General features: G+C 43.7%; 1 protein-coding gene across 3 annotated transcripts in view; it reads left to right on the forward strand.

The window, feature by feature from the left end:
- IRAG1 (inositol 1,4,5-triphosphate receptor associated 1) overlaps positions 1–12766 on the forward strand; it is a 188140-nt gene extending 175374 nt beyond the window's left edge. For 2 of the 3 annotated variants that reach the window (XM_073604081.1, XM_073604083.1), the window contains 3 exons: positions 6346–6468; positions 10125–10250; positions 11882–12765. In XM_073604081.1, the coding sequence (XP_073460182.1) occupies positions 6346–6468; positions 10125–10250; positions 11882–12122 (490 nt within the window). In that variant the 3' untranslated portion in view covers positions 12123–12765. Of the gene's footprint in view, positions 1–6345; positions 6469–10124; positions 10251–11881 lie in introns of all 3 variants that reach the window. The other variant, XM_073604082.1, reaches the window with a different exon arrangement.
- Positions 12767–22250: the final 9484 nt, after the last annotated feature.

Here is a 22250-nt window from a genome sequence, read left to right on the forward strand (position 1 = left end):
GGCGCTTTTGCCGCCGGTGTCCATCTGCGGTATAGCGCGGTCCTTTACCCCATGGGGTCCCGACGCGCTTACTAACACATACAACATACACATATTTGGCCAATTTTTTCGACAGGATCTAATTAACCTACCAGCATGTCTTTGGACATGTGGCCTCAGTGTAGATGTACACGTGGCAGAGGAAGACTGGGCCTGGGGGGCATTTGTCCTATAAACCAGTGCTATGTTGGGCTGCAGGGCCTTGGTGGAATAGTTAACCATTCAGATATTGATCAACTGACCCACGCAGGGGCATTATATGACTGCTCATTGTTGAGACCTGCAATCTCCATGTCTGGCAATGGAAAGCCTTCCAATACCAGCTTTCTTTGTAGCTCTGAGGTTTCATTTGGCAGAATGCTGAGAGCCGCAAAGTAAGCGGATGCTGGACGTTATGAAGAGGTGTGTTACAAAAAAAAATGTGTACATTAGGAGCTCCCACCTTTTCACCGTGCCCCACAATCAATGAGGAACTGTCCCGCTTGTTTACAAAGGCATCTCCCCGTTCTTCCGCTCTGTGACACGATCGCAGGCACCCGGCGGACATCGAGTCCGCAGGACCTGCAGTCACGGTCAACGGCGCTCGCCCACAATGCCGCATCTTAAAGAGGACAGGCCTGCATGCCCTTTTGCCCACCTGTGACATTCTGCCAACGTATATTAGCATGCGGCGGTCGGGAAGGGGGTTAAAAGGACACGTGGCCATTCAATAAAATTGGAAGAAAAGCGGTGTAACCTTAAATTGCGTAGAGGGTTCTTTAGGCCTGATTCACACTTATGCATTTTTAGTTCTTTTTGCATTTTGCAGATTTGCACTACAAAACGTGTTCCATAGGAAACTATGTTAAATGGGCTGTAGTGCAAATCTGCAAAATGCAAAAAGCATTAAAAATGCATAGGTGTTAATCAGGCCTTACTGTCGGAGGGATGAGGATCTGGAAATCTCTTCCACAAGCGGTGGTTTCAGCAGGGAGTGTCGATTAGTTTAAAAAAAAAATCTATTGGATGGGCATCTTAACGACCACAACATACAGGGATATACGATGTACTAATGACCTAAACACACACATAGGTTGAACTGGATTGACTGGTGTCTCTTTTCAACCTCGCCAACTATATAACTATATAACTATGTAACACGGTGGCCCGGGACCGAGCGCTGCCAGAAGAGCGGAGCTTCTCAGCTCGACAACGCTGGATCCCCTGGATGGGTGAGCATCTCAAACGTGCAGAACTCACCACCAGCATACCTCCCAACATTTTGAGATGGGAATGAGGGACACCTACTAGCAAACGTATGTAGGCAAAGGACACGCCTCTCTGCCACACCCCCTTAAAGGAGAACTAACCAAATAAAAGTGTTAATTAAATCCACAAGGGCTTTTTTTTTACCACTACTATTCCTTTATATTGGCTTTAAAACTTTACAAATGCGGCAATTTAAAAATTGGATGAAAGGTTTAGCACTGGGAAAGACTTTTTGAAAGATAAGTGGATTTTATATACAACTATGAGGATCAGACCAAAGTGGACAAATGAGGGGGAAAGAGGGACATTGCTCCATATCAGGGGCAGTCCCTCGAAATCCGGGGCAGTTGGGAGCTATGCACCAGGTAAGGAGGGGGTTAAAAAAAATGGAGAGGGGGGGGGAGGGGGAAAAGACCACTTTAAAGGGGTTAAAGTGTATGTCTGGGCACAATTAAAAAAAAACTGCCGGGATACCAGTGTGCTAATGAAATATTTAAAGAAAACCTTTGTTTTCATTACATTCCTTATTTTAGACCCACTGATGACATCACTGGGTCTGCGTGTTTCTCAGTGCGGGCAGATTATAGCTGGTGGGGGGGGTCCGACAGGGTGCTGTACATCCGGACAGAGCTCTCTGACAACATCCCAGCCTAGGAGCCCCTCGGCAGTCGCCTGGCTCCCTCCTATAATAAGCATGTTTCTGAATACTACATCACAACTGATTGGCTGCTTGTGCTGCTTCTCCTATCAGTCTGAGCACTGCTGTACAGAAAATGCAAGAGGCTGATACCAAATCTAATTCAGGGACTTACACTGCTTACATTCGAAAAAAAAAAATGTAATGATGCTTTAATGAATACAGAGCTGCACTCATTTGTATCTTTTATATCTGCCTGGAATTCGGCTTTAAACATTTACCCTTTACTGTGATTTGAAGCAATTCAAAATTCTGTCTGCATCCTTCTGATAAATGCTAAATACTTTCCCGTGAAGTAATGCATAAGTCGCCTGCGGCGATTAGCTGTAAATATAGCATTGGTTTTCCATGAAAAGAGATAATGGGCTGATTGTAGCCAGCGTGGTACCCTTCTGATTCACGGCAGGATGGCGTTCTTCAACGTCCTGTGATCTCACCGTCACTTTTCCAAAGTTTTTAGATGAAAGTTCTCAATTGGAGAAAAAGACACACCCTGCGGGGGGAAAAGCAGATTCTGATGGTTGTTTCCACTGGGAACACAGGATGTCAGGCACTCTGGAAATAAGGAGGACCCACCCGGCCCTCCCACGAAAGTGGCGGGTCACCCTCGGATATCGGGGGCAGGAAATTGTTGCTTGACCGAAGGAATAGACTTGCTGACATGACACAATCAATGGAGCTGCCGAGGGCGAGATAAGCTTTCTGATTGCTGTAAATCTTAAGAGAAGAGGTCAACCGGACGTCTTTCAAGGGCTAGGCGTTGACGTTCATCCATTATAAGACATTCGGGTTTTAAATAGGCAAACATGCAGTAAATGTTATTCCCAGAACAGTTTTCTCCAGTCCCCCCACTATGGGTTCATATACAATACATATATATTACACAGTATAACTGCATTATTAAGAAAAAAAAAAAAAAAAAAATATATATATATATATATATATATATATATATATATATATATATATATATATATATATATACACACACACACACAGTGGGGACGGAAAGTATTCCGACCCCCTTAAATTTTTGACTCTTTGTTATATTGCAGCCATTTGCTAAAATCATTTAAGTTCATTATTTTCCTCATTAATGTACACACAGCACCCCATATTGACAGAAAAACACAGAATTGTTGACATTTTTGCAGATTTATTAAAAAAGAAAAACTGAAATATCACATGGTCCTAAGTATTCAGACCCTTTGCTCAGTATTTAGTAGAAGCCCCTTTTGATCTAATACAGCCATGAGTCTTTTTGGGAAAGATGGAACAAGTTTTTCACACCTGGATTTGGGGATCCTCTGCCATTCCTCCTTGCAGATCCTCTCCAGTTCTGTCAGGTTGGATGGTAAACGTTGGTGGACGGCCATTTTTAGGTCTCTCCAGAGATGCTCAATTGGGTTTAAGTCAGGGCTCTGGCTGGGCCAATCAAGAACAGTCACGGAGTTGTTGTGAAGCCACTCCTTCATTATTTTAGCTGTGTGCTTAGGGTCCTTGTCTTGTTGGAAGGTAAACCTTCGGTCCAGTCTGAGGTCCTGAGCACTCTGAAGAAGGTTTTCGTCCAGGATATCCCTGTACTTGGCCGCATTCATCTTTCCCTCGATTGCAACCAGTCGTCCTGTCCCTGCAGCTGAAAACACCCCCACAGCATGATGCTGCCACCACCATGCTTCACTGTTGGGACTGTATTGGACAGGTGATGAGCAGTGCCTGGTTTTCTCCACACATACCGCTTAGAATTAAGGCCAAAAAGTTCTATCTTTGTCTCATCAGACCAGAGAATCTTATTTCTCACCATCTTGGAGTCCTTCAGGTGTTTTTTAGCAAACTCCATGCAGGGTTTCATGTGTCTTGAACTGAGGTGAGGCTTCCGTCGGGCCACTCTGCCATAAAGCCCGACTGGTGGAGGGCTGCAGTGATGGTTGACTTTCTACAACTTTCTCCCATCTCCCGACTGAATCTCTGGAGCTCAGCCACAGTGATCTTTGGGTTCTTCTTTACCTCTCTCACCAAGGCTCTTCTCCCCCCGATAGCTCAGTTTGGCCGGACGGCCAGCTCTAGGAAGGGTTCTGGTCGTCCCAAACATCTTCCATTTAAGGATTATGGAGGCCACTGTGCTCTTAGGAACCTTAAGTGCAGCAGACATTTTTTTGTAACCTTGGCCAGATCTGTGCCTTGCCACAATTCTGTCTCTGAGCTCTTCAGGCAGTTCCTTTGACCTCATGATTTTCATTTGCTCTGACATGCACTGTGAGCTGTAAGGTCTTATATAGACAGGTGTGTGGCTTTCCTAATTAAGTCCAATCAGTATAATCAAACGCAGCTGGACTCAAATGAAGGTGTAGAACCATCTCAAGGATGATCAGAAGAAATGGACAGCACCTGAGTTAAATATGAGTGTCACAGCAAAGGGTCTGAATACTTAGGACCATGTGATACTTCAGGTTTTCTTTTTTAATAAATCTGAAAAAATGTCAACAATTCTGTGTTTTTCTGTCAATATGGGGTGCTGTGTGTATATTGAGGAAAAACAAATGAACTTAAAAGAATTAAGCAAATGGCTGCAATATAACAAAGAGTAAAAAAATTTAAGGGGGTCTGAATACTTTCCGTCCCCACTGTATATATATATGTATTAGGAAACATTCACTTTTAGTTATATAGAAGCCCATAGAACAATAATTGTGAAAATAAATATATACTATATTGTCAAAAGAATTGGGACGCCTGCCTTTACACACACATGAACTAATGACATCCCAGTCTTAGTCTGTAGGGTTCAATATTGAGTTGGCCCACCCTTTGCAGCTATAACAGCTTCAACTCTTCTGGGAAGGCTGTCCACAAGGTTTAGGAGTGTGTCTATGGGACTGTTTGACCAATCTTCCAAAAGCGCATTTGTGAGATCAGACACTGATGTTTACAAGAAGGCCTGGCTCGCAGTCTCCGCTCTAATTTATCCCAAAGGTATTCCATCAGGTTGAGGTCAGGACTCTGTGCAGGCCAGTCAAGTTCCTCCACCCCAAACTTGCTCATCCATGTCTTTATGGACCTTGCTTTGGGCACTGGTCCAAATCATTTTGGTGGAGGGGGGGATTATGGTGTGGGGGTTGTTTTTCAGGGGTTGGGCTTGGCCCCTTAGTTCCAGTGAAGGGAACTCTTAAGGCGTCAGCATACCAAGATATTTTGGACAATTTTGTGGGAACAGTTTGGGGATGGGCCCTTCCTGTTTCAACCTGACTGCACACCAGTACACAAAGCAAGGTCCATAAAGACATGGATGAGCGAGTTTGGGGTGGAGAAACTTGCCTGGCCTTGACTGTCCTGACCTCAACCCCATAGAGCAGTGGTCATCAACTCCAGTCCTCAGGGCCCACTAACAGGCCAGGTTTTATGTATTACCTTGGGGGAGATGCAGACTAGAATACCGCAATCACTGAGCAGCAAATTATATCACCTGTGATGTATTTCAGTTATCTTGTAAACCTGGCCTGTTAGTGGGCCCTGAGGACACGGATTGATGACCACTGCCATAGAACACCTTTGGGATGAATTAGTTGTGACTGTGAGCCAGGCCTCCTTGTCCAACATCAGTGGCTGACCTCACAAATGTGCTTCTGAAAAAATGGTGAAACATCCCCATAGACACACTCCTAAACCTTGTGGACGGCCTTCCCAGAAGAGTTGAAGCTGTTATAGCTGCAAAGGGTGGGCCAACTCAATATTGAACCCTTCGGACTAAGACTGGGATGCCATTAAAGTGCGTGTAAAAGCAGGCGTCCCAATATTTTGACAATATAGTGTATGTCAATACATGACGCTCACTTGGCGGTATCCACCTGGATTGACTAAAAAAAAATAAAATTAAAAAAAACCCCACTTAATCTTCTATGCTAACTATTAACATTTAATTTATGTCAAGACAAAAAAATTTCTCCTGATGAAGCCTTAGAGGTGAAATGCGTAGAGTGACCTCAAATGCTTTGAGCCACCAATTCTGTTATGGAGTTGTAATAATTCTTATGATGCCATCCATTATTGTCTAGTATTGTTATGTCAAGGGGGTTAGAACATTGTGTCTGGTGTGAATTGTACCGTTTTTTTTTTTTAACCTGTTTGGGCCTCAGTTAAATGCCCCCCCCTTTTTTTTTTTTTTTTATCTCTCTTGTAAATCAAAATATTTTTCTTATCCTTTTAAATATTTCTTTGCTCAGTTCCTGAGATATAGAGCGCCATACAGTCCCACTCTTATGCATGCGCAGGCTCTTAAAGTATCCACTGTAACAATTTGAGGAAAAGGTTCAAGCTTTAGTAGTATGTTGTAGCTAATACGTGGTCTTAATCTGTTGGTCCAGTGCAAAGTCCGGCGTGGAGCTGGAGGGATGTGAGGTCCGAACGCCATCGCTGATGGTGAACCCTCCTGAGGAGATCAGCGCTGAGATAAAGGCAAAGATCGAAGAGGATGCTTATAACAAAGGGTAGGTGATCTCATTAATGCTCCTGAAGCTGAAAGTGTTCAAGCAGGCAGATGCCTTGTTTTGTATTTATCAGTCCCGGTCTGCAAACATCTTGCTGTCTGCACTACACAGACTGCAGACAGACTACATTTAAACAAAGCAGGCTTTGTTGCCCTGAGTCAGTGATAACAGCTCTCAGATTACACTGAAATAAACGTCACAGGTAAATGGGGATTACCTATAAGATTATACATTGTATATTCAATATTGTATCTACAGAGTACATCGGTATTAAACCCAAGGGCAAACCTTTTCTTATATTGCAGCTTACCAATTCTTAGATGTGATGGCTGCATTAGTTTTCTTTTTTTAGGCTTTCTTTCTTCTATTTTAATCTGGTGATCCAGTCAGCAAAGCAGTTGTTTTTTAAAAGCACAAGCTCGCCAGCAGAGTGTATCAGTTTGCATGGATGAGACAAACCATTTGACACTAGCAGGGGTGTATAAAACTATCAGCTTTTATTTGTGTAAAATCTTTATTTCAAAAGGCGAGACAAAAAAACAGTTTGCTGTAACAGATGCTGTGCCTCCTGTGCTCATCCATCCAGAGTTGTCTCAATACAGGCGGTGTGCTCAAGGCTGCCGATATGGGGGGGTGGGGGGGGGGGTGGAGTACCACCAGGCCTTCTGTATGGTGCCCAGACAGCAGGGGGTTTGGTGTGGCGGGATTGGAGGACAATTATACTACTCAGGAACACAGAGGGAAATCAGATGTGGGCAGCCCAGGGAGGTAGATGGGTGCAGCGGGATGGGAGGACAATTACAGAACAATGCACTATGTCTGTGTCTCTCCCTCCAGCAGCTGAAAGACTGTTTCTCCCCCTCTCCCTCCCACCTGCTTTCAGCTGCTGGAGGCAGAGACACAGACACAGTGCATCATTCTGTAATTGTCCTCCCATCCTGCCACACCGATTCCCCCTCCCTGGGCTGGCCACATCTGATTTCCCTCTGTGTTGCTGGGCCCTCACTTGTTCCCTTGCAGCGCTTCCCTCCCCCGCCGTCTACTGTGAGCACACAGGCGGAAGGTGAGTGGAAGGGGCTGGAAAATGTCCTTTACTGGCTCCATCCTTATCCGAATTGTAAAAAAATCTAAAAAAAAAAAAAAAATTAAAATAATTTTAAAAAATTGTAAACTTTTTTGTTTTTTAAAAGTTTGGAAATTTTTTTTTTTTTTAATTGGAATTTTTGTAATTTGGCAGGAGGGGGGTCGGGTAGGCTGCCCTCTGATTTCTAATGGTAGCCCTGCGTGTGCTACTTGCCCGGTATCAAGATGCAAGAGGCCTTCATTCTGTGCTTGCCACCAGGATGGGAACTCCTGGAAAGGCACTGGGTGGTGGTGGGGGTGAACCACTCCCATCGCCTGTAAAAGCAATCCAGCAGCTAATCAGCTGCTAGGATGACTTTAAAAAAAAAAAACGGCTGTCAGCTCTAAAAGATGTAACTAGGATGATGCCTGTAGCTGCAGTCCCGGAGCGTGGCCCCCTGCCGCTATTGCAGCCATGCTCCAGGTTTCGGCTGCATATAATATCCAGCCTCAAACGTGGCTCCCCCACGGCCTGAAGAAGTAGTAAGCATGCTCCGAACGCGTGCCACACCCACCGCCAGTGACGTCCGCTCGACCTCCGTCCATCCTTGACTCTCGGACCAGCTCCAGGAAGTGTTTCTGTCTACCTACACTGCCGAGGACTCCATCTAGACTCCCTGATGAGGAACGCCGTCCATCCAGGCCGCCCACAGCGGTGACTTATCTATCTGACGAGGATACCCACTATGATCTTGAAAGTTGTTAACAAATTGTGGTTATTTAAGTCTCGTACTGCTACTCTTAGAGGGCGCTGCCTTTCTTTTTCTTATAAACAGTGCCAGATTACCAAATAGGCAGAGTAGGCACTGGCCTATGGGCCACACACCGTTTAAGGGCCATGTGACAACAGATCAAAATATTGATTGATCTTAAATGAAAATGACAACCCTTCTTAAATTTGTTAAAAAGAAAAAAGAGAATCAACTTGAAGAAACAAACTTTACAGTAGAGAATATCCTGTATGATGTAATGTACCCAATAACAACTTAAAGTGCATAAGCCATAGACGGCTTCCTTTCTCTCCTGCCGCCAGCTGCTGCGGGCATACAGGTGAATCAGTTTCAGAATGGAGAGCAGGGAGGTAACTGGTAAATATACCACATTTACCAGCCCCTTCCTTCTCCGATTGATTAGTGATCTCCTGTGTCCATTCAGCATTGAAGCATAGTAAACTGTTTACTATACTTTGGTTTGTGAACAGGAAGCCTCTCAGTGCTTCCCATTTAGTCACTGTCCAGTGCAGCTGAGGCAGGGACTGATGAATCCCATGTCCTTAGTCTCTTTTCTCAATATGAGACTTCTGTGCAGACCCCTGATATTTCACCAAAGCCCCCCAAAAAGGCAGTTAAAAATGTGAAAAAAAATTAAATAAAAAATACAATCCTAAAAAAGAATGTAAGAAAATTTTAAATTCTAAAAATTAAAATAAAATAAAAAATAAGGGATTTGTTCAAATGTGCTTTGGTCTCTGAAGATGTCAAACTATGAAATCAGGCTGAGACAGAACAGTTAAATCACACTTTAATAATAAAAGTAAAAAGAACAAATGTAGTCAAAACATAGCCAAAGTTCAGTAACCGGAACAGATAGTCAGCCAAGCCAGAAGTCAGGGATCAATGTAGTGGAACAGCAAGCAGGATCTGGAGCCAGAAGGGATGTCAGCAAAGCAAGTCTTGAACAGGATCCCAGGAGATAGTTTCTGTGATGTTGACCAAGGCGAAGGCAGAGCTCCTCTGGACTGGACGGCTTAAGTAGGCAGGACTGACGAGCAGGATCATCAACAGCTGAGTAACTGTGGAGAGATAGGAGCTGGCAATTAGCCGACAGCTAAGGGGCCAGCTTAGAGAAGGAAGGGCTGAGCCCAGCCCTGACAGAAGAGCAGTCAGTATTTGGATTGCTCTTCAGAGAGCATTTTTCAGGCGGTAAGTATGCCTGCCTGCTTTATCGCCATACCTAGCAGACTGCAACCATCAGTTGCGGGGCGCTTGCAGAGCAGCGCTATTTGAACGGGTCCGGTTCGATGGGGGTACAATTTCTGCTGTGGCTGTGAAGCATAGCATCACGGCCGTGGCATTTTAACGAAAATATAATATTGATATTTTTGGGTGGGGTCCTGTCAGGCTGTACGGGGCCCTGTGATTTCTAACAGCAGCCCTGACCATAGACATTGGGTTCTCATTACAGTTTGTCTCTTAAAAGCTCATCATCTTCTTTCAGCTGTCCGTTTTGTAAAAAGTTTTGGTGCATCCTGGGTACGTGTAATGTACAGTATTGATGGTCCTCTCCATCTAGCAGTTGACGTGCACACTACTTAGTTCAATGGTATCCCACTAGAGCTTACATGAGAAACCTCCAGAAACCTGTGAAGGGGGCCCCAAGGTTTAGACTGCCTAGCGGCCTCCATAGAGTTTAATCCATTCTGACTCTTTCTCAAATACCACTGGTAGAGATGTGTCTGTACTTTTGGTTCCTCACCAACTGTCAGGATGCAGCTTGCAATGATCGCTTTATGGTAATGATGTTCTTTCTCTAAGGTTTCAAGAAGGTCTGAAGAAGGTTCAGGGCCTTCAGGAATTTAAGGAGGAGGAAGAGGATAAGGTGAATGAAAGTCCAACTGAGTATGAGGAAGAGGAGGAAGAATTCACAAAGCTGAAGAGCAGGTGAGACCACGGGGAACGAGGATAAATGCTGGTCAGGAAAGATGGGGGGTTTGTGTGGACATCAGTTTAGGCTTCATTATTGTCTAGTCTTAAACTTGTTTATTAATAGAAACTCACACTGCAAAGGGGTCGAAAGTTGATCACTTGGCATAAAAGAAAAATATTGTCTAATTTGAATGCTCCCATGCGGCGGGAGTCACGGTTGTGGCACGGCTTTTCTATGAATGGCACTCTGTCCATTAAGAGCACAGTCCACAAGTGCCAGTGACACCCCCAGCGCTGCTAAAAATTAAATGTAGCGGTACCCCCAGAGAGGCTGCTGAGTGATGTGGCCCACCCGTCACCCTGCCCAGCCCGGCATTCACTTCCAGTCACTTCAAGACAATGAACAAGTCCATCAGCTTTGTGTTTTTTGTATTTTATTGAGGGATTAGAACTTGGATGGGGTTAAGGAATATATGGGATGCCCAGAAAAGATTCTTGCATGGCTTGGGACAATTTAGAAACTCTCCTCCAGCACTACTCTTCAGGTACAGCTAGCACATGGTTAGTCCTAACTCTGGTTCAGCCAGGCCTTAGCAGAATGCCTTATTATGGGCAGGGACCGCGGGCCCCTATGGTGTAGCAAAAGAAAGTTCTGGTGCTAGCTGCCCTTTTTTGGTGGACTACTGATCCCAGTCAGCCCTTTGCAGACCCTGACAGCCCTCCTGGCTGCAGCCGCACGACTTCACTGCCAGTAACATCAGCCTCTGTCGCTGGCTCTACATCCATCTCAGACTGCCTCCCAATCCGCCTTGGCATGCCTCTCCCAGCTCTCCTGACCGTGCCTGTCACTCACCGACCCCTGTGGATCCCTCCTGGAGATTTGCCCGGCAGTATTCCCCACTGTGCTCGCCTGCCCCTGTTCAAGACACCCCTTGGGTTGTGTCCTTCACAGCTCCGAGCCCCCCTGCCAGACTGGGGGGGCTCCCTCAAAGGCCCCAACAGCCTAACACTCCATCTCCCAGTTCTTCCTCTCGAACAACTCCTCCCCAGCTGGGCTGACCCTGGGTATTTCAAAGAGGCCTGCCCCCTGCCAATCCTAGTTGGGGGATTGGTCAGGGCTCCCTGAAACACCTCAGAAAACTCCACCTCTCTTCCCCTCCTCGGCTTCCAGGGAGGTAACCAAGAAGTGAATGCTGCCTGTGAGTCACCAGCCTACCCTAGGCCACTCTCAGCCCACAGATCAAAACTAACAGGCCTTGCTTCCAGCTAGGCCTGCTTAAATTTACCTTTTTTCTACGAAACAAACTGTACCTAGCACCTGCCTAAAGTAAAGGGTGCTACATGAATATCTCCTAAACGGTGCACGTTTAGGAGGGATATTTACTTTACCTACAGATAAGCCTTATTATAGACTTACTGAAGGTAACAATTAAAAAAAGCCTTTACTACCACTTTGTTAAAGATTAGGGGGCAGGTATAAGTTAAAGGCTTGTTTAGCAGGTTAAATTAAGGGTTCCGGTATGGGGAAGGGGTTCTTGTTAAAGCGGGTGTTATTGTAAGGAACAGTTATGAAATGATGAAATGATTTTGATCTAGAGCCATAAGCGGTTCCCCTGCAGTGCGTAATATTTATTAATGTCTTCCAGTAAAATCGAGGAGTGCATTGACTACATCCACATGCTGTACCCCAAGCTACTGAACCACTGGAGCGCCCTCTCCATTGTAGCAGCTGCCATTGTATTTCTGGCTGTCCTGCTGAGCATTTACAATGCTGTTTCAACTTGCACTGAACTGCCAGACGGAGGACACAACAAAGCCACGTGTTCCTTGTCCCAGAAATACTCCTGGTGGACCTCAGGATCTCCACACAAGCAACGTCGACAATAGAGGGTCTTAATGACGGTGGTACACATTGGTCCTGTCTATCACAGGGCTGGCACATAACTGTGGAACCGTACGGCTATACAAGTGGCTTAATGGAAAAATACTATGTTGACGTTTTGGACAATTTCAGGACACAAGTGAGAAAAGTTTGACAATTCTCAAAACTTTTGGATTTGGGTCCACTGGATGGTATTGTGTTTCAGTACAAGGGCATTGAATAGAGGTGAGCAGCAGAGCGACCTGTAGGGTCTTGGTCCTGTAATACAGGGGTCAACCGGATATGTGTACTGTTTTTTTTTTTTTTTTTTACCTTTCTGGGGAGCATTGATCCCCTTTTTGCAGACTCTTTTGTGAATGTACCTTGGGAATCATTAAGCAGATTTTTCAAGTTCCTATAGGAGAAGCAAAAATGAAAATATGTGTGGATATAGAATAAAGGGGCTATTATTGTTGGCTATAATAAAGTGGTTTTATTAGCCATGAATGAATATGTGGAAGTTTCTGGAACCGAAGTTTCAAGATCTGGCCCACGGGCCATAGTTTGGAGACTCCTGCCATAAAATTCTAAAATATAGCTTTTGAACCTCCTATAGTCTAATATGGCAGATAACATACACTATATTACCAAAAGTATTGGGACGCCTGCCTACATGAACTTTAATGGCATCCCAGTCTTAGTTCGTAGGGTTCAGTATTGAGTTGGCCCACCCTTTGCAGCTATAACAGCTTCAGCTCTTCTGGGAAGGCTGTCCACAAGGTTTAGGAGTGTCTCTATGGGAATGTTTGACCATTCTTCCAGAAGAGCATTTGTGAGGTCAGGCACTGATGTTGGACGAGAAGGCCTGGCTCGCAGTCTCTGCTCTAATTCATCCCAAAGGTGTTATATCAGGTTGAGGTCAGGACTCTGTGCAGACCAGTCAAGTTCCTCCACCCCAAACTCGTTCATCCATGTCTTTATGGACCTTGCTTTGTGCACTGGTCCAAATCATTTGGTGGATGGGGATTATGGTTTAGGGTTTGTTTTTCAGGGGTTGGGCTTGGCCCCTTGGTTCCAGTGAAGGGAACTCTTAAGGCGTCAGCATACCAAGACATTTTGGATAATTTCATGCTCCCAACTTTTTGGGAACAGTTTGGGGGTGGCCCCTTTCTGTTCCAACATAACTGCCCACCAGTGCACAAAGCAAGGTCCATAAAGACATGGATGAGCGAGTTTGGGGAACTTGACTGGCCTGACCTCAACCCGATAGAACATCTAATCCCCATCCACCAAATGATTTTGAGTCCTGACCTCAACCTGATAGAACACCTTTGGGATGAATTAGAGCAGAGACTGCGAGCCAGGCCTTCTCGTCCAACATCAGTGCCTGACCTCACAAATGCTCTTCTGGAAGAATGGTCAAATATTCCCACAGACACACTCCTAAACCTTGTGGACGGCCTTCCCAGAAGAGTTGAATTTGTTATAGCTGCAAAAGGTGAGCCAACTCCATATTGAACCCTATGGACTAAGACTGGGATGCCATTAAAGTTCACGTGGGTGTAAAGGCAGGCATCCCAATACTTTTGGTAAACTAGTGTAGAACCTGTAGGTAGCAAAGCAGTGTTACATCAATGTCAAAACCTTAATTTCCGCACAAGTACCAAAATGTGTACATGTGTATTTGTGAAACATAAAATGCCTTTTCTTTAGGTTTACTGGCCCTTTAAATGTATTATGGATAAAATAGGCAACTATAAACGTTCTTCACCCCCTAGCAGAGTCCACTTCCTCCTTGTCTCGGCTGGTGCTTGGTTGGTCACCAATAACCTAAATCACAACATCAGATAAAATTCATATATTTTATTTGATCAATTCATATTAAAAAAAAAAAAATGAAATCAGAAAAAATATGAAAAAAAAACCTTTAAGACTCATTAAAAACATTGCATCGTTTTGTTTTGGATATTCAGACATAATCTATAATAGTTGAGTTACAATCCCAACATGTTTCACCAATTAATAGGCTTCTTCAGGAGATATATGTTGTTACCAAACCAAATTGATATAGCTGTAGAAACCTTAATCTAAGAAATGTGCGACGTCAAAGTCCATAGAATCCAATACAAGTTCAGCAAGGGGGATTGTGCACCCTTAATCCTCATACACACTATTACATTTTCTGCAGATTTTTGTCTTCAGATTTACCAAAACCATGTAGCACAAAGGCCTGCCTGATTGCATACAAATTGAAACTCTTAAGGTTTGACCTCATATTATATGGTTTTGGTAAATCTGAAAACAAAAAAGTTGCAGAAAATCTAATAGTGTGTATGGGGCCTTAGAGTTGTTACTGGTCCGAATTACTCCTCCTGCTGCCAACATATCATATGCCTCTCTTTTGGGTGTGTCTCCCCCTTGCTGAACTTGTATTGGATCTATGGACTTTGACGTCGCACATTTCTTAGATTATTGTTCATACAGCTATATCAAATTGGTGTGGTAACATATACTGTTTTTCCTGAATAAGCCCATTAATCTGCGAAACATGTCAGGATTGTTACTCCATGATCCCCACTGTTTATAGATCCCGTCTGTGAATATCCAAAATGAAATGATCCAATCTTTTTAATGAATCTAAAATGTTTTTTTTCTCATATTTCTCTGATCTGTAAATTGTTTTATAATGAATTGATTAAAATTTCCATAGATCCAATACAAGTTCAGCAAGTGGGAGATACACCCAAAAGAGAGGGTGAGGTAATATGTTGGCAGCAGGAGGAGAAATTCAGGCCAGTAACAACTCTAGGTGCACACTCCCCCAGGCTGAACTTGTATTGGATCTATGGACTTCTATCAAATTGGTGTGGTAACATATATCTCCTGAAGAAGCCTATTAGCGAAACATGTCAGGATTGTTACTCCAAGATCACCACTTATTATGTCTGTGAATATCCAAAATTAAATAATCCAATGCTTTTATTGAATCTTAAAGGGTAAGTTCACCTTTAGAGAAAACTCTGTAAGGTGAACCTACACAGGTGAACACCCACCGCCCCCCCCTCCCCCCCCCCCGGTCCCACTGACCAGGACCGCGGCAATCTCCGGTCCTAAGCCCTGGTATATCCGCGCCAGGAGTCCGGGGCTTAGAAATAACCTGAGCTGGATGTCTGAAATGTCCCTCGTCAGGAGGGATGTTTTAGAGCAGGGATATGCAATTAGCGGATCTCCAGCTGTTACAAAACTACAAGTCTCATCATGCCTCTGCCTCTGGGTGTCATGCTTGTGGCTGTCAGAGTCTTGCTATGCCTCATGGGACTTGTAGTTCTGCAACAGCTGGAGGTCCGCTAATTGCATATCCCTCTTTTAGAGCATTCCAATTGGTCAGCTCCGTCACAAGGGTGGCGCCGACCAATCAGCAGCCGCCTAGCCCGTCCTGTCAGTTATGGAGAAGACGCATAAGATCTAAGCCCTGGACTCCTGGTGCGGATATACCGGGGCTTAGAACCAGAGATTGAGGTGGTCCAGGTCAGCGGGACTGGGGGGGGAGGCGAGGAGGGGGACCTGTGTAAGTTCACTTTACAGATTTTTCTGTAAAGGTGAACTTACACTTTAAATGTTTTTTTCATATTTGTTTCTGATTTCCTCCCTTTTTCTTTTTTTTTTTTTTTTTTAATATGAATTGATTAAATAAAATTTATGAATTTTATCTGATGTTGATTTAGGTTATTGGCACCTTAAAAATTCCCCATAGTGAGAGCATCCTTTTCGTGTCTTGTCCGATATAGATGAGATGTGGTGCCTGTGAGATCTCCTCTGACCAACATTTTTTTTATGTAATGCAGTGGTTCTCAACCATGTCCTCAAGTAGCCCCAACAGGCCATGTTTCGGGAATTTCTCTTAAATAAAATGGCTGTTCAAAAATACCAAGCAGTTGACTCTGATTTAAAGCACCTGTGCAAGATAAAGAAAAAGCTGCAAACATGGCCTGTTGGGGGTACTTGAGGACACGGTTGAGAACCACTGGTGTAATGCACCCAATCATGTACAATAAGGCAGTGGTTCTCAGCCTTGTCCTCAAGTACCCCCAACAGGCCATGTTTGCAGGTTTTCCTTCATCTTGCACAGGTGCTTTAAATCGGAGTCAATGGCTTTGGTATTTTGGAGAGCTATTTTATCTAAGAGAAATTCCCAAAACATGGCCTGTTGGGGGGGACTTGAGGACAAGGTTGAGAACCACTGCCCTGTTGTACATGATTGGGTGTATTACACCGGTGGTTCTCAACCCTGTCCTCAAGTACCCCCAACAGGCCACGTTTGCAGGTTTTCTTTTATCTTGCACAGGTGCTTTAAATCTGAGTCAATGGTTCGGTATTTTGTACAGCTACCGCATTTCCCCAAAAAAGACCTACCCCTAAAATAAGACCTAGCTTTATTTTCTAGCAGGGCTGGAATATAAGCCCTACCCCGAAAATAAGCCCTAGTTTAAAATGCTTGTAAAATCCTATAATCCACTCTATTACAGTAGAATATAATGTACAGGGTTGAGAACCGCTGCTATAGGGCACTAAACAGAGGGCGCATAAAGTCCTTGATTTGCCTGCTGAGGAGTAACAATATGGAACAGTTGTTTTTTTTCCGAAAATGCATTCTCCTTGTTATCAATGGTCCAGCATGCAAACTGTAAGTAAAACGCACATTTTTTTAAAAAAAGTATACAGCAGAGAACTCTCTAACTCCTTAATCACTCTACAGTGGCTTGTTGGGTGTAGGCCAACCATACATGTTTATGAACATGTACAGACTGTAAATTGCCTAGGAAGAATAGGAAGCTAGGACATAGCAGAGGATGTACAGTCCTAGAGACGGGATGTTCTGTACATTAGGGGCACGCAGAGCTCACATGATCATTCCGAGGGATAATGTTCCGTAGTGGTCAAAACTTTACGTACATGAGCCGGTGACCATAAGGTCAGACACGGCTAGAACATTCGCAAGATCTTAAATTGGACTTCTCAGTAACTTTACAAGTTGGCATAAATATATTTCTGATATTTCACAATTACATTACACAAAAGTTCCAATTTTGCCATTAAAAATCCACATTTAGGAGCAAAACCACAGCCCATTTCTGTGGTTTGCGGTAACGTGCGATTAAAGTGTAGGTCGTGATGCGTGTTATGATGGGAACGAGCGCTCGGTTTCGCACCGTGACGAATGCTTTTGATTGTCCAGCATGTGTAAGACACTGGGGGGGGGGGGGGGGGTAATTTACTAAAACTGGAGCGTGCAAAATCTGGTGCAGCTCTGCATAGAAACCAATCAGCTTCCAGGTTTTATTGTCGAAGCTTAAACAAGCTGAAATTAGAAGCCCATTGGCCACCATGAGCAGCTGCACCAGATTCTGAGTTTCTCCAGTTTTAGTAAATCAACCCCGTTAGGGGTTGATTTACTAAATGTTGAGAGTGCAAAATCTGGTGCAGCTGTACATGGTGGCCAATCGGCTTCTAGTTTCAGCTTGTTCCATTAACCACTTCAGCCCCGGAAGGATTTACCCCCTTCCTGACCAGGACCTTTTTTGGCGATACGGCACTGCTTCGTTTTAACTGACAATTGCTCGGTCTTGCAACGTTGTACCCAAACAAAATTGACGTCTTTTTTTGTTTATTTTTTTTCCCCTACAAATAGAGCTTTCTTTTGGTGGTATTTGATCACCTCTGCAGTTTTTATTTTTTGTGCTATAAACAAAAAAAGAGTAACAATTTTAAAAAGGAAAAGCAATATTTTTTACTTTTTGCTATAATAAATATCCCCAAAAAAAAAAAAAAAAAAATTTCTTCCTTAGTTTAGGCCGATATGTATTCTTCTACATATTTTTGGTAAAAAAAAAAAAAAATCGCAATAAGCGTAAATTTGGCTAAATTTATGGCATTTTTACTATCATTTTTAATTCGTAATGGCGGCAATCTGCGATTTTTCGTGACTGCGACATTGCGGCGGACACATCGGACACTTTTGACACTATTTTGGGACCATTGGCATTTATATAGCGATCAGTGCTATAAAAATGCACTGATTACTGTATAAATGTCACTGGCAGGGAAGCGGTTAAACACTAGGGGGTGATCAAGAGGTTAACTATATAAGTACCTGAAATAAATAAATAAAAAATAAATAACTGTGTTCCCTCAGTGTGTTCTAACTGTAGGGGGGGGGTGGGCTCACTAGAACATGACAGATCACTGCTCTCGATCACTTGGAGCGGTAGATCTGTCATGTTGCCAGGCAGAACAGGGAAATGCCTTGTTTACATTGGCATCTCCCCGTTCTGCCTCTCCGTGACACGATCGCGGGACCCGCAGGCACACGGGTGTACGGGTACGTCGTTTTGCACACCCGTGCCACTTTGCCGACGTATATCGGCATGAGCCGGTCGCAAGTGGTTAAGCTTTGATAAAAAAAAAACCTGGAACCTGATTGGTTTCTATGCACAACTGCACCAGATTTTGCACTCAACTTTTAGTAAATTAACCCCCAAGTGTCATCCAGGAAGTGCATTAAATAAAGCCTAATTCTGGGCTTTAAATACCAATAAAGTGCAGTAAGTTGTTTTGACTAGTAATGCATTGAGAAATAAGACTCATATTTAGTTAACAGAGTAAGCAAAGATAAACACATTTCATAATGATTTAGCTGTGGAGAAGTCGATGAAAGGATTTGATTTCTAATTTGAGCATTGAGACATTTTGGAAAATTTGTAATCATGTCTTGCAAAGGACCTTCTACATCAGCCATTCTCATTCAGAGTTCTGTTGAATCCCAGGGTTCCTCCAGAGGTTGCTAAAGTTTCTTGAGCTGTGGCTGATTGACCGCCCATCTGATGGTACCCGCATAAATATGGGTCCAATGTAACTTGGCAGAGAAAGCAACATAATGGCTGTGATTTTTTTTTTTTTTTTCTCATAGTCTGTAGGAGTGGTGGTCTGATCACCACTGTAAGTGGGCAAATTTTCCCACTGACCACCAATGTAAGGGACATTCTTCCCACTGACCACCAATGTAAGGGACATTCTTCCCACTGATCACAAATGTAAGGAGCATTCTTCTCACTGATCACCAATGTAAGGATTTGATTTACTAAAACTGGAGAGTGCAAAATAAGGTGCAGCTGTGCATAGAAACCAATCGGCTCCCAGGCTTTTTTTGTCAAAGCTTAATTGAACAAGCTGAAGTTAGAAGTTGATTGGCTACCAAGCACAGTTGCACCAGATTTTGCACACTCCAGTTTTTGTAACTCAACCCCTAAGGGTCATTCTTCCCACTGACAACCAATGTAAGGAACATTCTCCCTACTGATCACCAATGTAAGGAGCATTCTTCTCACTGATCACCAATGTAAGGGGCATTCTTCTCACTGATCACCAATGTAAGGAGCATTCTTCTCACTGATCACCAATGTAAGGAACATTCTTCCCACTGATCACCAATGTAAGGAGCATTCTTCTCACTGATCACCAATGTAAGGAACATTCTTCTCACTGATCACCAATGTAAGGAACATTCTTCTCACTGATCACCAATGTAAGGAACATTCTTCTCACTGATCACCAATGTAAGGAACATTCTTCTCACTGATCACCAATGTAAGGAACATTCTTCTCACTGATCACCAATGTAAGGAACATTCTTCCCACTGATCACCAATGTAGGGGACATTCTTCCCACTGATCACCAATGTAAGGGGCATTCTTCTCACTGATCACCAATGTAAGGAACATTCTTCCCACTGATCACCAATGTAAGGAGCATTCTTCTCACTGATCACCAATGTAAGGGACATTCTTCTCACTGATCACCAATGTAAGGAACATTCTTCTCACTGATCACCAATGTAAGGAACATTCTTCTCACTGATCCCCAATGTAAGGGGCATTCTTCTCACTGATCACCAATGTAAGGAACATTCTTCCCACTGATCACCAATGTAAGGAGCGTTCTTCCCACTGATCACCAATGTAAGGGACATTCTTACCACCCATTATACAGTAGAAGGTGGTTCCCTGAGACCTGAAAATTACAGTTGGGAAAGGCTGATCTATATTGTACTGCAATCGAATCAACACACAGATATGAACTATCAAGAAGCAGAAGTTGTGAAACCCATATCATACAAAGTAATAAGTGGACATGATCTCATATAAGTTTGGGAGAGAATGGTGTCCCTTTAATTACTACACACCTGACATATATTAACCTCGCATTCCCAAGCACAGTTGCACCAGATTTTGCACTCTCCAGTTTTCGTAACTCAACCCCTAAGGGTCATTCTTTCCACTGACCACCAATGTAAGGAGCATTCTTCCCACTGATCACCAATGTAAGGAACATTCTTCCCACTGATCACCAATGTAAGGAACATTCTTCCCACTGATCACCAATGTAAGGAGCATTCTTCCCACTGATCACCAATGTAAGGGGCATTCTTCCCACTGATCACCAATGTAAGGAGCATTCTTCCCACTGATCACCAATGTAAGGAACATTCTTCCCACTGATCACCAATGTAAGGGGCATTCTTCCCACTGATCACCAATGTAAGGGGCATTCTTCCCACTGATCACCAATGTAAGGAGCATTCTTCTCACTGATCACCAATGTAAGGAACATTCTTCTCACTGATCACCAATGTAAGGAACATTCTTCTCACTGATCACCAATGTAAGGAACATTCTTCTCACTGATCACCAATGTAAGGAACATTCTTCTCACTGATCACCAATGTAAGGGACATTCTTCTCACTGATCACCAATGTAAGGGACATTCTTCTCACTGATCACCAATGTAAGGAACATTCTTCTCACTGATCACCAATGTAAGGGACATTCTTCTCACTGATCACCAATGTAAGGAACATTCTTCTTACTGATCCCCAATGTAAGGACATTCTTACCACTAACTATAGAAGGTGGTTCCCTGAGACCTGAAAATTAAAGTTGGGAAAGGCTGATCTATATTGTACTGCAATCGAATCAACACACAGATATGAACTATCAAGAAGCAGAAGTTGTGAAACCCATATCATACAAAGTAATAAGTGGACATGATCTCATATAAGTTCGGGAGAGAATGGTGTCCCTTTTAATTACTACACACCTGACCTATATTAACCTCGTATTCCCAACCACACATTGCAGAGTACTTCTTTGCTTTTCCACACAGAGAATAGACATGTGTCGATGACGAGGACAAAGCTGGAAGTGCCAGTTTTGTTTCTCATCTCAAGCTTCATTTTTGATTCATTGTCCAGTGGCTGGGCAGTCTTTAGTTTCCCCAACATTTTATTTCTTTAGACCCAGCTCCATCCAAATCTATAAGGTTTTTATAAGAATATAACAGAAGCACCAATCCAAAAGAGTCTAAAATAAGTTGTTCTTTGGCAACCTCACATAAAACAGCCGATGCGTTTCGGGGGACAAAAAGCTCCCCCTTCATCAGGGCTTTAAGAGTTAAATCAGCTTACAAGAAATCAAGAATGCTCTTTGGCAAAATGGTCTGTATTCAAATGTATATTAAAGTTTTTATGCCCCTTGTTCCCAAACACTTACCCGTGGTCTCTTGTCACCACTGCCGGGGTCTACCCATCTGTGCCACTTCCATGATCTTCTGGGTTCTGGAGGAGGCTACTGAGGGCAGTGGAGCCATAGGCTCCTTCTGCCATCAGTCAAACTACTGGGAGGAGGGAGGCTTGTCCATGAATGGGCTGGGCCAATATGAAGTGGTATTGGCGTTTAACTCCACCCAGCTCCAGCCTGCCATACATTTTGACCTGGACCCCCAGGAGGGACACACTGCAGCTCAACAGCTCGGCATGCAAGGGGACCAGAAGGAAAAAAAAATTGCAAGGGTTTAATATTATAAGGAATCCAAAATGATCTGACAGTGGTCATGGCAAATTTTGCAGCAGTTTACTGAATTTTCTGTGGCGGTGGCAGGGTGTCCCAAGGACAGGAAGTGATGAGATATCTCTCTGATGGTAACAGAGACAGCAACAAAAGCACAATCCTTTATTCAAATGGGAAGCCTTAGAATGCCTTCCTGTCCTGGTGACACACAAACCCTCTCATTTCTTGTCCTAGTGGCACCCGGGAAAAG

Source organism: Aquarana catesbeiana, linkage group LG11, assembly GCF_042186555.1.
Source record: "Aquarana catesbeiana isolate 2022-GZ linkage group LG11, ASM4218655v1, whole genome shotgun sequence".
NCBI classification, from domain to species: Eukaryota; Metazoa; Chordata; class Amphibia; order Anura; family Ranidae; genus Aquarana; species Aquarana catesbeiana.